We start from the raw sequence: 17,224 nt of genomic DNA, 5'->3' as shown, positions 1-17,224 counted from the left end.
ATTCTCATCTACTGAAATAATCATGTTTCCCCCCCACCCCCTTTATTCTGTTAATATGATTTACCTTGACTGATTTCTGAGTGTTAGGCTAACCTTGGATTCCTAGAATAAACACCACCAGTTTGTGACTTACTATTTTTCTTATATCAGGGTACTTCAATAAATTTGTGGAAAAATAGAATTAAAATACAAATCTTCGCATGAACTTTTTGAAGTACCCTCATATATGCCAGGATTCAATTTGCTAATATTTTGCTCAGGATTTTTGTGGCTGTATTCATGAGGGATATTGGTCAGGGATTTCCTTTCCTTGTTATTTATTCATCAGATTTTGGTATAAGCGTTTTGCTGGCTTCATAAAACAAGTTGGGAAGTGTTACTTTTTTTCCTGATTTCTTAAGAGACTGTATAAAACTGGCATAACTTCTTTAAATGTTTACAGTTACCAGTGAAACCATCTAGGCCTGGAATTTTCCTTTTAAGAAGTACTTCAAGTACAGAAAGATATAACCATTTAATAGATACGACTATTCAGATTTTCTATTTTTGTGTGTCAGTTTAGCCAAGATGAATTTTTCACCTAAACTGTCAAATTCATTAACACTGTCACTTATAATATCTTATTATCCTTTAAAAAACATACATGCATAACTTTTCACTTAACTGCTTGAGAATAGGTTGCATACATCATGCTCTATTACCCCTTAATACATCAGTACATATTTTCTAAAACTATTCTCTTACATAGCCACAATATAAGTTACCAGATTCAGGGAATTTAATATTTATACAAATCTTTAAAGAATATACTACAATTTTATGAACTGTCCTAATCATGTCCTCTATAGCATTTTCTTTCCCTCTACTACAAATCAATCGAGGATTACATTTTGCATTTACTTGTTCCACCTCTTTAATCTCCTTTAATAGTGATGTCTCCTTTATCTTTCCTGATATTGGTAATTTCTTTTCTTTTTTTTTTAAAATCAGTCTTTCTAGAAACTTATGAATTATACTAAGCTTTGCAATTATTTCATTTAAAAAAATCATACATCTGCTTTTTATATCATTGATTTGCTTTTGCCTTTCATTTTTTCTTTTATTACAATTTGCTATTCCTCTATTGTCTTGAAATAGAACTTTCCCTTTTTTTTTTACTCATATACACATTTAAAGCTATATATAACCTTCTAAGCATTACTTTTTAGCTGCAACTGCACAAGTTTTGACATATTTTTATTATGTTTTACAATTTTTGTTTCTATTTCTTCTTTGGAGCATAAGATATGTAAAAGAATATTAATTTGCACCTACTTGAGAATTTTTCAGTTATGTTATTGATTTCTAGCTGATTATCACTGACAATTTATCTGTGATTTCATTTCTTTCAAATTATTGAAATTTGCTTTATGGTAGAGCATATGGTATATTTTAGTAAATGTTGCATACATACTTGCAAAGCATGTATATCCTTAAGTTGCTGGGTGAAGTGTTCTGTGTGTGTTACTCAGGTCAGGTTGGCTGTGTTGTTCAAATCTATATCCTTGGTTTTTACCTGCATGTTCTACTAGTTACTGAGAGAGGTACATTAATCTACTATGGTTGTGGTTTTGTCTGTTTTAATCTTGTAGTTCTGTCATTTGTTCCTTTTTGTGTTTCAGACCCGTATTATTAGATACATTAAAAAAAAAAATTAACATTATCTTTTTGTTGAATTTATCCTTTCAGCATCATACAATGCCTTTATCTCTAGTGATATTTCTTGCCTTACAGTTTTTTCCAACGTAAGTATAGCCAACCCAGGTTTCATTTAGTTAATATGTGCATGATACTCCCCCCCCCCTTTTTTTAACTTACTCATCTGTGTCCTTAAATTTAAAATATGTCCCCTGTAAAGTTATGTGGTTGGGTCTTCTATGCTTTGTCTTCATTTCAATGTTTGCTCTTTTACATTTACTATAATTACTGACAGAGTTGCGTTTAAGTCTACCATTCTGTCATTGGTTTTGTTTGTCCCATCTGTTCTTTATTCCTTTATTTCTCTCTTCTTGAATTGCTTTGGGGTAATCAATTATATTTTATTATCCCATTTTCTCCTCTACTAGCTTTTTAGCTATACATTCTTTTATTTTTCACTTAGTGGTTACTCTAGAGATTACAAGTGAACTTTTGACTTATTACCACCCTCCAGCCTTTTGCTCTACAGTTGTCATATATTGTTTCCACATATTTTAAACCCCACCAGCCACAGATACTATTTTAAACAGTCAGAATTAATTTATATTTATTCACATTCATCCTTAGTCATTCAATACTTTCTGCAGTTCTTTGCTTTTATCTGGCATAATTTACATGAAGAACCTCCTTTAGTATTTTCTGACAGTCTATTCACAATAAATTTTCTCAGCTTCAGTCTGTCTTTATTTTGCCTTCCCTTTTGTTGACTATGTTCACTAGATTAAGAATTCTAGGTTAGCATTATTTTTTCCTTTCAGCACTTTAAAGAGATCATTGTATTGTCTTCTGGTTTCCACAGTTTCAGGAGATAGATCAGCCATTTTTATTATTGTCTCCTGAAGGTAATGACTTCTTTCTTCTGGCAACTTTTAAGACTTTCTCTTTCTCTTTGATTTTTAGCAGTTAAGTCTATGACGGGATTCAATAGTTTCCTGTGTATTTATCCTGCTTGGATTTCACAAAGCTTTTTAAATCTGTGTTTTGATATCTTTCTCGGTTTGGGAAAATTATGGGCCAATATTTCTTCTATCCCAGTGTATATCTCCTGTCTTTCTGGGACTCCTATTATACATGTTAGACCTTTCCACTGTGTCTAAAGTCTCTCATGCTTTTTTCTTTATCTTCTCTCCATTTTTTCCCCCCTCAGCACTAGATAATTACTAAACTCTTTTTTTCTTTTTCTTTTTCCCTCTTGGTTTTTGATCAGTTCAGATCTGTTAGAATGCCCTATAATATTTTGCTGCGTGAAATAATAGATTATGGATGAAAAAATTATAAAGACCTAGATGACATCTTCCTCCAAAGAGGGCTGCTTCCTTTCAGCAACAGAACAGAAATGACTTACCCACATTTTCTTGAGGGCTGGTCTATTTCAGTTTTGCCCTCAATCTTAGGAAGTGGCCATGGTGAAGTCTTAAAGGAAAACTCAGGGTGTAATAAGGCCCCTCCAGCTTCACAGGGTTTGAACTTCAACTTTTGACTCTCTGGTACGAGGGCAATGCCGAAATGTCTGCTCAGTTCTTTAGCTTTCCAGCAGTTTCCTACTGAGTTTCTTTAGAATCTTCTCTTGCACATGTGTACGTCTGAAGCCAGTCAATGACTTTAGAGACCTGACTACAGATTTTAAGTTTAGATTCTTTATGGCTCCCTCCTCTCCTGGACTTTAGTTTCAACCACTTTAGCGGCGTCAGACTTCCACCTTCCCTCCTTAGCACAGTTAGTTAGACTGTCAGTTTCTGTTTGGGATTTATTCCCTTATGCCACAAACTAAGAAATGCCTCCAGGAAAAAAGCCAGGGTGACTAGTGAGCTCATATTGTGTGCTTCTCTTCTGCTCAAGATCAAACCCCTCAAAAACTTTGTGTTGGCTGCTCTTCGACAATGGAAAGGCTGCTGAAGTAGAACAGAGAGGCACAAAAAATGTGATTATTGGGTATACACTAGAAATTTAGATGATTACCTAAAGAATTTTAATGAGTACCTTGCCCAGGACTGGACACCATGGGTCCTAACCCCATTATTTTACCTGATTTAGTCACAAAACTCTGGGATTGCCAAGGTTTCCTGACTCCTAGTAAGGTAATCTTTCTACACAACCATGTTTACATTAGAAAGGTGGAAAAACTACACCCTGATTCAGTGAACTAAGGCTTAAAGGTCAAATGTGGCCCAGTGCCAGTTTTTGCATTGCTTATGACATAAGGATAATTTTTACATTTTTCAAATGATTGGGAAAAAGCAAAACAAAAGAAGAACAATACTGATAACATATAAAAATTACATGCAATTCAAATTTTAGTGTCCATAAATAGTTTTACTGGAACACAACCATTCTCATTCATTTCTGTGTTATCAATGGGCACTTTCATGCTACAATGGCAGTAGAGTACTTGTGACACAGATCACATGTTCACACTGCTTATCAGCATACTACAAATTGCAGATATGCAGTTATAATGACAGCATCTCGAGTGTCATGCTTTTTGCTGTACTGCAACATTTTATTTTTATTTCCAGTGCATACTCATGCCAAAGCAAGAAAAGCAAACTTTGAATGTTGTGCTTTTAAGACAAAATGGAGTGTCGATTATTTTGTTATTTAATTGGAAGTTAAGCATTATGTTTATTATGCAACAACACTATAGCTGTGCTAAAAGAACAGAATATATATTGGCATTACCAGACTAAGCACTCATCACAACATTTCTACTTCACAGGAATGCAATAGTTGGAAAAATTTTTTAAATTGAAAATGGAATATCTCATCACAGCAGAATTTCTTCATAAAAATAAAAACTTTTTAAAGACCATTAGCCTTTCTGTAAGAACAGTGCTTGAAAAGTTGGGAACAACATTAATAAACAATTAAAAAATAAGACAAATAATTCTGAATGGTTTTCCTTAGTTCTTGATAAGTTGACAGATATTACCAATACTTCTAGGTGGTTGTTTATTAGAGGAGCCCATGCTGAATCTGAAGTGACTGGAAAATTAGCCTCTACGAATAGTATGTGTGAAACTACAGGGAAGAATATTTTCAAAGCTGAGAAAAACTAACTCAGTTCAACATGAAGTGGAATTTGCTAAGACATGTTACAGCTGATGGTGGAGAAAATACACATGTAGCAGAAAAAGATCTAGCTGGCCAATTTTAAAAAGTTTGTGAAAATGTATAAGGTGTTTAAAGTCTATGGTGCAGTACTCTGTGGAAAAATATCTTAATCTATCATGTATCACTGAACCAGTACTATCAACGATGAACTTCATTTGCTCTCAAAGCTAACCATCCCCACTACACAGTCCGGTGGCTTAGTAGCAATAGTTTTATTATGATTTTTATGTGCTCAGGGCTGATACTGAGATTTTTCTTAATGAGAAGAATCATCCTCAATCACTGTTACCAAACACAGAACAGGGTTAGAAATTAGATTTTGTTGCGAACCTGATATTTCTTAATGAGTTCAACCCCAAACTGTAAGGCAATGAAGGCAACTTATATGTGAAACTTACACTGCTCATAAGTCATTTTGACAACTATTACTGTTTGAATCACAAGCAAGCTGCTTTATACATTTCCCATGCTGTAAAAAGTTAAAACAAGATCTTCATTCCCACACAAATTTGCAGCAGATACGTTTTTCAAGCTCAAACTATAGCATTCTTCAGATGTTGATTCAAGTGCAGAAGAGATGTGCACATACCAAAATCCATTTAACTGTGCGGTTGAGTAGCCTCCACCTAACCCTCTATTGAAAGTGATTAATTTGCAATGTAATGACATGCTAAAAGGTAAATAAGGAAGAATTCTATAAATACTCTCCAAGTGATGAATATGCTCAACTGCAGTCATATACTTGTGGACTGCTATTAGACTCTGACAGTACCTATCTGTATGAAAAGAGACCTTCCAAGACGAAATACATAAAATCTCATTATAGACGAGCATCAACAGATGATCACTTGAGTTCGGTTTTGATGACAGAGAACACAATTAAGCAAAATGTTATCCTCTCCCAAAAGAATTCCATTCTTCTCATAATTTAAAAAAACTGCCTTCAACAATATTTCAAATTTGGATTTGTTTAAAAATTATTCCAATGCAGGTTTGTCTTTTAAATTACAAAGGGTATATGATGTGTGTGTGCGTGTGTGCGTGTGTGTATCCTGAATTTTATCTTTCACTAACTGTAGTGGATTGAATTATGTCCCCCAAAACTCACCGAAATTTGAATTGTGTCCCCCAAGTTTTATGTATTAGAAACTTAGCTCTCACTGGGATTGTTAAGAAGGTGGGAAATCCTATTATGGTAATCGAAAGGTGGAGCCTTGAAGGGGTGACTGGATTGTAGGAACATGCAGTAGTGAATGGATTAAAAATGGTGGTCAGGGGTGTGGGTCTGAGGGCTTTAAAAGAGGAGAGTCAGTCTGTCTCTCTGCTCTCTCTGCTTCCATCATCTTGCAATGTAAGACCTCTGGGTCACTGTTGCCACCACCAGATGGACTTTGGACTTCCCAGCCTCAAAAACTGTAAGCAATAAATTTCGTTTTCTTTACAGATTACCCAGTTAAGAGCATTTTGTTATAAGCAATGGAAACGGACTAATACAGTAACCATCTGCTTTCTCCAGCAAGTTCTTATTTATAACCACCTTCTCTAAAACAGAAAGGATGACAAGAAAAAAGAACTAATTCCACCACCTATGCACATCTGCCTCACAAAATCTTAATAATCTTCATTAATATTGATATTTTAACTCCCACTTCCTCTACCCTCCCACCCCCAAGATTCACTCAAGGTTACATACTAATTAATAGCAAAGTTAACTTAAATCTAGATTTCCTAAAAAAATTTTCTGGCAATTTTTCCATATTTAGAATGAAAGTCTGCCTTTAAGCAACAAAAAGAAAAGTAAAATTTTTACAATTGGCTAAAATGTGGAATTTTCGTTTTCAATGAAAGAATTAGGCAGCTGCCATACTTTCAACACATCTTACATCTCCCTGATAGAAATAATTAATGTAGATTCAGAGCCCATAGATGACCTTGAGGAGCTATGTATATAATATCTCAAATTATCTGTAATGCTGTGTATGTACATGAATATTTTTCTGAAAAAGCTGATGGCTTTCATGAATTCTCAAAGGGATCTGTGATTCACCATAAGTAAATAATCATTCCAAGTATACTGGTAAACAAATAACCAGTATAATGAGAAAAGAGTTTAAAAGTGACAGGTGAAGGCTAAACATTTCAGGATTAGAGGAAGGAATGTCCTAATCCTAAAGTATGAGCTCTATTTTTTTTTTTTTTTTTAACTGTGTTGACATTTGCATTGATGGTGCAAAAGCAATGGTGAGCAAAAGTGGTGGTACCTTAACACATATCGTCAGTGGCACCAAACTGTACGGGTATTCATACAATGTTCACTACCATGCCCTTGCAGAGAAACAAACAACAAAAAAGCCAGTTTCACTTAAGAATGCCCTTGATGAAGCAGTAAAATCAATTTTATTCAGTTTCCACCCTTGAATACATACCTTTTTAATATTATATATGATAAAATGGAAAGTACCCATAAAGCACTTCTGCTGCATACCAAAGTACAATAGCTGTCTCAAGGAAAAGCACTACTCACGTGAGTGTTTTAGTTCCAAGCTGATCTGGCCACTTTTACCCACAGAACACCTTTTTTATTGAAAAGCACAACTGACAAACTATGGTTATCCAGACTTAGATAATTAACAGATACCCTGGAAAATGAACAAAGTAAGCCTGTCATATCAAGGAAAACAACTGATAACATTTATTGCCAATGATAAAATTCAACTTTTAAGAGAAATTAAGATTTTGGAAACCTTGTATCCAGCGCTACGAACCTATTATCTTCTCCATACTTTAGGACTCTTCTGATGAAATCTTGTAAGATTAACAAATATGATTTTTTTTGGTATGTTGTATAATAAGATGTATCAACATTTGGACATCTGCATAATTCAGCCAAGCCCATATTTTCCAAATGACAGACATGCCACAAAGTCACATGTAAAATCCATTTAAAGTCCAAGATAGATCAATGGATTGTAATGAAAGAGAACAAAAAAAATTTACTGGTATCACTTCAGATTCTACATTGCAACCAACTTAAAAAAATTTCATTTGCCTATTTTTGGTATAAAAGAGAATACCTACAATCATCTAAAAAGGCTATTAAAATACTACTCCCTTTTTCAACTACATATCTGTATGAACAGACTTTCTTCCTGTACTTCCACCAAAACAATGTATCAAACAGATGAAGCAAAGCAGAGATAAGAATTCACCTGTCTTTTATGAAAAATATTAAAAAGATTTGCATAAATGTAAAATAATGGCACTTTTCTAATTTTTTTGCTTTAGGAAAGTTAATTTTTCATAAAAGCATAATTTATGCTAAATGAATTAAATTAATTAATTAATTAATTAAATGAATTAAATAGATATTTTTAAGTTCTCAGTTTGAATTTTTAACAGCATCGATAAACACATAAATAAAAGCTCTGTCCTCAATTCTTTAAAAAAACATTTTTTTTACTATGGTAAAATATATTTAACACAAGAATTGCCCTCCATTCTTTTTAAAAAGTATGGGGAAGTTGATTGTAAAGGGGTCCCAAGACTCAAAGTTTGAGATCCACTGCCCTAGTCCCTAGCCAAGTCCCTAGCCAAAGAAAGCATGCAACACATCTCCTAAAATCACTTTTCATTATCTGATTGTGCCTAGAAACCTCTCCCTGTTAGCACCAACACTGGTATGTCAAACCAGACAATAAACTCTGGATAATGGGAACAGGAAATAAATTTTCTTATGTACTTACATATATATGAAAATGGTGGTTGTATACAATAAACAAAGTGTAGGATACAATATCTGGTAAGTAACTGCAAAAAAGGGCCTTCTCAAATATTAGTATGGGGAAGGTCCAGTGCTCAGCAGTATAAAGAGCTCTCTATTATCTATTTCTTAGCTCACGTTTACACTAAGCAATAATGACAGCTAACATTTTCTGAGCTTTTATGTGCCAAGAATTATTTGAAGTGTTTTACCTGTTTAACCTTCACAGAAATATTATGGAGTAGGTACTTACTATGATCCCCAATATGCAAAAGAAACGGGCAGAGATGAAATTAAAATACACACTGAACCCGTATCCTTAACCATTATACAACATGTACTCTCACTGTAGCAATACTTACTGATATTTCCTGAGTAAGCACTTAATTGAGTAAATACCTGATTATCACTCAGGATTCACATAACTATTGAAGTTTGGGTCTAAAATTCACAAAATCTATTCCTTCCTGTCATAAACTCTAATTTAATCTACTTTACTGTTTCTCACTGACATTTGCAAATTCCTCACTAAGAAGTCTGGTCATCTCTCCTGTCACTACTTTGGCTCAATTATTTGATAAATACGCAACACAGACAAAACCTACAAGCACCTATTGAAATTCCTTCTCAATTTACTATTCAAAAAATTTTAATGAGCTATTATAACTGCTACATATAACATTAGAGAAAGCTATGCAATATCAGATGCATTTAAACTTTATTATGAAAAGTACTAACTTTTGATTTTTCTAAATCTTGAAAATAGGAGGTAAGATTGGGGGGAAGTTTAAAATTACTTAAATACTCAAAGCAAGAAAGTGTTTTGGTCACCCTGTAAACTGACCAGGTGAGAACTTCTGCTACTCAGAGAAATTCTGATTAACATTCTTGAAATAAAATTCCTTTATGGTAAAACAAGCTGTGAACAAGATGTGTCAAAACCACCAAATTACATAGTATGGGCATGCATCAAGAACCAAAGGCAACGTTCCCTCTAGGTTGTGCACGTAACATAAACACTTCTACCTGTCCTTGCACAGATGCAGGTAAATTTGGGAAGGGAGTGGGCGGGCTGAGGCCAGTGATTTTCAGGAAGGTTATGCACACCCTCGTTAATCACTGTGCTATGCACATAAGTGCAGAGGCAGAATAAAGGACAACTACCACTGACCTATTTTCTACTGCATGACAAGTATACACCTAGACCAAGGATTCACTACTTCTACCAAACCAGGAAAAAATTGGCTATTGTTTATTTATAATTACTACTGGTTATTTATACTTATTTAACTTCAGAATAAGTTTCTATATTTTAGTCTTCTACTTCTATTTAAAGAACGAACTCTGTCTCCATTATAGTATTTTCATCTTGTCAATCATATGGCAAGTTTCTGTTACAGAGTGTTATTTTAGAGAACATGGTATAAAAAAATTACATTTTATCTACAATAACCACAACTTCAGAGGTAACCTGATTCAATCTTGGAAGTAAGGTGGTGTTGTGTAGGAAGAAAGAAAAGTTGTGACCTTGATCTCTTTCCTTGTCCTACCATTACTGATCCTCTATTCTTCTGGGAAGAATAAGCCTTGAAATGCCTATTTACAGCTGCCAGAGAAGGAGTGGTCGCTGACTGAGGATATAAATTTGTATCCAATCAAAATTAAATCCTAGAAGACTCAACTTGGGAGTCCATCCACCACCACCACACCATTAAGCCTACTGACATTTATGAACCACTTCTTCCCCTTGCCCCCCTACATCCCAAGACTTCCAGGATAACCTTTGTTTCAGAAACAATGAGATTTTAGTCAATATTTCTAAATATCTTGACATTCCTATATTATTCTACGTCTGTCAGAATTGTTTGAGAATGCATGCCACTGGAGTGCATACTGTTAAATGATAAATGTGGAGAATAGGATATGAGAGGAAAAAACCTAATAGATGTAATTTACTATCTTACTCACTAATCCTAAATCTTAACATAGCCCTGTCTCTAGACTCAAATTTAAATAGATTTCTAAATCCGAATGACTCTTATCTTGGATTTAGACATTTACCAAAAAAAGTCCTCCTCTGCATTCAGAAAGCAAAATAAAAACAGCCCTTTGTGGGATTACTCAGTTGGTTAGAGCACAGAGTCCACAACCCTAAGATCAAGGGTTTGGATCGCCAGCACCAGTCAACCTCCCACCCCCAAGCACAACATCTCTGGGCTACTTCAAACTGTTTCCCTCACTTGCTGGAACTAATTAACGGGGGGGGGGGGGGGGGGGAATCGCCAAATCAGTTAAAAAATATGCCACCATCTTTACGCCTGCCTCCTCTAGCCTCAGCCAGAAGAATCAGGAAAAGAGATAAAGTATGCCTCAGGTGATCTCCCCTACTCCTAAACCTGCTCTTTTCTAACAGGTTTGGCTCTGGATCTACATAAAACACTTCTTGTGCAAGTCAAGGATGTCAGAAGCAACTAGTACTTCCTTCAAACTACACAACCTTTAGACTGCTGGGTCAGAATTAAACAATCAGTAGAGAGGCTTTAAAAAGTCTGGCAGTTCCTCAAAAGGTTAAACATAAAGTTACCCAGCAATTTCACTCCTAGCCATATACCCAAGGGAACAAAAACTTGTACACAAAAGTTGATGGCAGCATCATTCACAAAAGTCAAAAAGGGGAAACAACTCAAATGTTCATCCACTGATGAATGGATTAAAAAAAAAAAAGTGTTATGTCCATACAATGGAATGTTATTCAGCCATAACAGGAATGAAGTTCTGATACATACTACAACATGGATGCACCTTAAAAACATTAAAAGAAACTAGTCATACAAGACCATATATTGTATGATTTCATTTATATGAAATGCCCATAATGGAAAAATCTGTACAGAAGAAAGTAGGTTAGTAGTTGCCAATGGCTAGGGGGATGTGGGGGTGGAGTGCGGGGAAGGAGATGAAGGGAAAAGGGGAGTGTCTGCAACTAGAACCAAGGTTGGGGGGGGGTGAAAATACACTAAAGCTGATGGTTGCACAACTTTATGGATATACTAAAAACCACTGAATTATACATTTAAAATAGGCGAACTGTATGGTATGTGACTTATATCTCAATAAAGCTGTCATTTAAAAAGCAGAGCTTTAATGTTATTTTATTAATCTATTTCATTTTTCAAAACCATTTTTTTTAACCTTCAAAAGGACACATAGGAAATTTTCCTATTGCTTAGTCTGTCAGCCTAACTAAATCTTAAAAGAGTATATGATCCACAAGAAAGGAAAGGGAGATACACTCTACATGATCACAGCGGTTCCACAAATTTCAGACCTCCGACAGGTCAAGCCCAAGGTTAAGTGAAAAATGGCTTAAAAAGCAAAGCAAGAACAAACATCCCAAGATTTTCATAAAGCTATTAGTGGGCCAAAAATAGAAACACAATCATATTCTGCCATGGAAGTTTATACAGTGCTAATATTCTACAACTCATGATAGTCAAGCTCAGCTCTGTGGGCAACGTGCTAAAAAAAACACTTAAAAAGACTAGTCTATTACATAGCGAACATCTTTTGAGATACTTCTGAAGACATTTCAACAAGGAAAAATGCTCAGGATATACTACCACATGAAAAATTAACTCATAAAGCTATATAAAGAATATCCTAATGATATGAAGTAAACACAAAAATACATCAAAATTTCAACAAGGGTTTTCTCTGGAGTGTGGAGTTACAGAAGACTTTTTTTCTTTTATATTTTTCTATTTCACAAGTTTTCCACAAGAATGCCTTATTTTTACAATCAGAAAAAAAAGCAAATCCTAAACACTCGGTTTCATATTACCAAATATGTGATATACAATAGACATGTATTAATTATCATCAACTGGTAAAGCCCAGTTTTTAAATACTTGGATCAAGTCTATGACTGAGAAAAGAGCTGGCACTATCTTAATCACTCCGCAGTGGTTTTTCATACTAAACTCCTCCCAAATGCATCAGATTCTACTCATCTCATTTCACTTCCTCCAAAATAAACTCAGCATTTATACTTTGAACAAAGTTCCCCAGGTAATTTCTGTTATATTCCAAACACCCATACAAACTTCTTTCAGAATCACTGATCTAAGTAAAAAGCTTTTACTGGATATTCCACGATACCCATACAAACTAGCTTCGATTTAAATAATCAGTCAAGAGCAATATGATAAGCAACAAGAATGTGGTAGCAGAGTTTCCACAGGGGATAAAGTGATAGAAGTCTTTGGTTTTCAGTTCTAAGTAAAACTTTATCCAAGAAAATATACTGGAGGATTATGCACTATCCGAATAATACCATCAGTATTTTTGTTTTACTTTAAATAATAGCATAAATTTATTTAAACATCCTAAAGGCACTTTGAAAATACTGCATCAGTATTTTTTTTTTTTTACTAAGAAAGAAAAACATGATGCAATTCAAAGTGTCACTAAAAGTGTGCATAGTTGATCGGCAATTTGATAGGGTAAAAAAAGAAAAATAATCAGGAACATGTTGTGGATTTACAATCAGCATTTGAAAATGAGATCAAGTCCTGCTGAATTTTTCCCCTAATGTGAAGAAATTCTGGCCAAATTTTGACCTGTACTTTCATTTAACACTGAAAATAAAAACCAAACCATAGCTACAAAGGTACTTCAAAAAGTTCATGGAAAGGTTCACATATCTTTTAATTCTATTTTTCCACAAACTTTTGGAAGTATCCTCATATTCTGCGAGGTAGCTTTACAAAACATCAACTCTTGAATCTCAGTTAAATTTAATTGGAATGTAACAGCTTTGAAAATAAAGACAACCAAAAAATTTTTTCTTTGAAGATTAAAAATAATTACTAGAAAATCCAAATCTGCTTTAGACAAGTCTTTGAATAGGTCTAGATTTGGTAAGGAGGGGAGTATCACGGAATATTTCTGAGTCCCAGGGAGGCACTGTCAAACTAAATATGCTCCCACAGGATCAAGAAGCAAGTGATGAAACTCTTTACTGAACAAGTGTGTGAACAAAAGAGGAGGCTGGAAAAAAGGCCCAAAGTCACTCATTCAAACCGGGAGCTCCTTGAGTGATGAGATTGTGTCTTGTCTTTGGATTGCTGGTGGACCAAGCCAAGGGTTGCGATCCCCTTACTGGACACGCACACACACGAAGAGGAAAATATGTCTAGACTAGAATTCCTACCAGAAAAAAAAGAAAAAAGATTGTCCAAAACCAGAACCAAACATTTAATTTGAAATCACAAAAACACTTAGGCTACTTTTCCCAGTGTCTTTTTTCCCAATAACTCTGAACAAACCACTAGTGAAGTTTTAAGTATCTGTAATCATAAAAAGGCGTGTCTGACTTAGGTTCCAGATCAAACATTTTAAAACACAAAATCTGTGTTTTACGCCTATAAAGTATACAAATATATGTAAAATAAAATATGAAGTTGAGATACAAACACCAGATTTAAAAATATTTAAATTCGCAAGCAAAGTTTAAAATGTATTAAAAATAGTGGTAGGCCTAAACTTTCCCAAATGTGAACAAGATATAAACATTTAAAAATAACTATATTTCCCTCACAGGACAACATACAATTACAAAATATAACTTTTTTCAAAGCGAATTTCTCACAGACTCAGCAAGATGTTCACATCTGTTAAAGATACAAAGTCATAAGTTAGTGAACACTGACTGCAGGCAGCAGGGGGCCTCCCAGGTATATAACTTGATAGTAAAGGAAAAGGTAAATAAGAATTCCTGGTAAAACTTTTGCTTCCTATTCAGTTTTATGTCTGCTGGAAAGCTTTCACATCTGGAACAAATATACCATATTTAGTTACACAATGGGTACATACAGAAATGATGTTTCAGATACCGACACACTAACTGAAAAAAGGAACTAGTCCCACAACGACCACCAAAATCATACAACCTTCTTTGATGATTTTCCAAAAATATAAGTACACACTGTTTCACTGTGAAAAACAATTTTTTGTCAGGTAATTTGGAAGAAAATAACAGCAGTACATGTGCAATCCTTCGACAGCATCTGACGAAGAGGACTCGAAATTGTTTAAAATGGCTTAAAATTCTTTTCTACACACTCACAAAACAATTAATGATGACGCAAATTTTAGGGTAAAGGGACTCTTCGGCAGAAGAACGCGTTTAACTTTGAATGATACCCTACAGTGAATCAATATATTTAACTCCTGGCCTCTCCACCTTTTCCTTCTCAATCCCTTCCCCCCTTATCCTCCTACCAACATAAAACTACTCAGTTAAAAACATGAGAATACAGTAACTTCAAATGCTGCGAAGACTTGTAACTATCTTTTAAACACAAAACCCTTTAGAACCTTTACTAAGTTTGTACAGAAATTAAACTCTGCTCAAATCTAAAATTTTCAAACCCCAAAGCCAATCCCTTTGGCAAACGTATCTATACATTTCTTATTTCTCACGTGCATCTTCAATCCGATCAAAGATTTTCTTTTATACTTTTTTTTCAGCAAGTAATAGATACGAAGTAAACTCCAGCTAATTTTACCTTTTCTTTAAGAGCCTGTTCTACAGCGTTGTATGAAAATGCAGAACAAATGCAACAGTCCTACTAAGGAGAAAATTTTTTATAAAATTCACTCCGGAACAACAATCGCAGGCAGCCAAGGGCAACGCACAAAGAGAACAGAGAAGAAACACATTCCAGGGACATACACTAACGCCCAGCGGCAGGCATCCTCGCACCGCCCTCCCTGGAAGGGTCAGCGGAGGCGAGCGCGGAGGCTAGGGGAGCCCGGCAGCCTCTCTGAAGGGCTGCCTCCCGCAGAGGGGCTCCTCACACACCCGGGTCGGCGCTCCTCGGTCTCCGAAGGCCCGCGGGGACGGCCCCTTCTCGCCCGGCCTGCCCTGACCGCGCTCCCGGAGGCCGCTCCCCCGCGCAGACCAGCCTCTTCGCCCTTCCTCGGCTGGTCCGCCCCGCAGCCGTTGCCGCATTTGCCTCGGGCTGGGGAAGGGGGTCCCCTTGGGGTCCGGCGGCGGAGGGGACGAGAAGAATGGAGGAGGCGCCCTCCCCCCAGCCGGCCTGCGCCCCACGCTCACCCTCCAGCAGACGGGTGATGAGGCTGTCCACGTTCAGCTCCCCGTCCGCCATCTTGTCGGCACCAGACTCTCCTTCCCGGCAGCGGGAACAAGGGCTTCTCCGCGGCAGAGGCTGCGGCGACGGCTCGGCGTTGTCTCACCTACAAATCACGCGGCGTTTCGACCCCAGCTCCAACTCCCCTTTTCCCGGGCCCTCCCCCCACCCCCTCCCCGCCGAGCAGCGAGAGCGCGCGCACACTCGGAGGCACCCACGATAAATAAATAAATAAACAAGCGGGGCCCCCAGCAAACCCGGCCGCGTCAGACCCAGGCCGCCACCTCCCCCTCCTCGGCACCGCCCAGCTCCGCAAAGCTCACCAGCGCCGCCGACAGCCCCACCCGCAGCGCCACTCACTCGGCGCAACCCAGGCCCGCCGCCGCTCCACGCAGTCCCCCGCGCAGGCGCACCGCGCGCTCCCTTCCGGCTCCCCTGGCCAGCCGAGTCTCGCGCAATCGCACTGGACTCGGTTCTCCCGCCGCCGCCGCCGCCGCCGCCTTCGCGCCGGTGTGTCGCCCTCGCTCTCCACGTCCACTGCGCCGAATCGCCGCGGCGGCGCACGCGCGCGGGCGGGTCCCGGACTTTGCCGCGCAGAGGAAGCTCCCGTTACGTAGAGCGTGCGTAGGCAGAGCTGCCTGGTCTGTTTTCCCTGCTCCCCTAGCCTCGGCCGTAGTAGTTGTGCCGTTCTCGCTTCGCTTTGCTTTTCTTGTCTAAACTCCCTAGTTTTGCAAGCAATTCCTTACGTTGCCGTGCACGGGGAAACGCGGAGTACAGTTAGCCGTGTTTGAAACCCGGGTTTGTGCGTGCGGGAAGCCAGAAGGGGTTACTCTGCTGAAAAAGTTTGACATTGCAGATAAGGGGTTTCATACCCTACCGTTCCACAAGGCTAGTTCTCCAGGGGTCCTTGGATGAAACAAGTGTTAAAGTGGGCCTGGAAGAAGCAGCAGTAACAATTTTGCATGGTTACCGCTCTCTGCCTTCTATCTAGCCCTCTCTCATATCTGCCATCGCCATCCACCCTATTGGTACTATTTCGCTACAGTGCTTTTGTGTTTATACCTCCATTATATTGCTTAATCATCCTGCCTTGTAATTGTTTATGCGTTCATCTCCCACACTCGACTCAGCTCCTACAGGATAAAAACATTTATCTCTGTGGCCGCAGCACCCACCAATTATCTGGCACATAGAAGAGAGGGAGAAAGAGAACACGGAAGCTTGGAAAGGTTGGGGCCTGGCTGTTTTTTCCACCATGCAGTACTGCCTCCAGACAGGCAGGAGGAAGAGGTAGCCACCTTTCTCAAAGGTTCCAGCCAGAGTTAGTGGCCTGTTTTAGGGGGTGGTCCGACCAAAGGCCTTTCCTTACTCCACAGGTGTTTTTCCCAACACGCAGGCATGATGCCGCCCGAAGCCCAAAGCAGTGCTTCCCCCACTCACATGTCACTAAGAACAGCTAACG

At 37.6% G+C, this 17,224-nt stretch overlaps 1 protein-coding gene across 2 annotated transcripts in view; it reads right to left on the bottom strand.

Annotated features, from left to right (window-relative positions):
- PPP1CB (protein phosphatase 1 catalytic subunit beta) overlaps positions 1-16,230 on the bottom strand; it is a 37,859-nt gene extending 21,629 nt beyond the window's left edge. Inside the window, exons 1-2 of one of the 2 annotated variants that reach the window (XM_063078307.1) lie at positions 16,086-16,230; positions 15,729-15,868 (exon numbers count right to left, since the gene is read on the bottom strand). In XM_063078307.1, coding sequence (XP_062934377.1) covers positions 15,729-15,780 — 52 coding nt within the window. In that variant the 5' untranslated portion in view covers positions 15,781-15,868; positions 16,086-16,230. The remainder of the gene's footprint in view (positions 1-15,728; positions 15,869-16,085) is intronic. The other variant, XM_063078309.1, reaches the window with a different exon arrangement.
- Between the last annotated feature and the right edge of the window lie 994 nt (positions 16,231-17,224).

Source organism: Cynocephalus volans, chromosome 14 (genome assembly GCF_027409185.1).
Source record: "Cynocephalus volans isolate mCynVol1 chromosome 14, mCynVol1.pri, whole genome shotgun sequence".
Lineage (NCBI taxonomy): Eukaryota > Metazoa > Chordata > Mammalia > Dermoptera > Cynocephalidae > Cynocephalus > Cynocephalus volans.
Note: the sequence above shows the minus strand (reverse complement) of the source record. Positions and strands in the feature narration are given on the sequence as shown.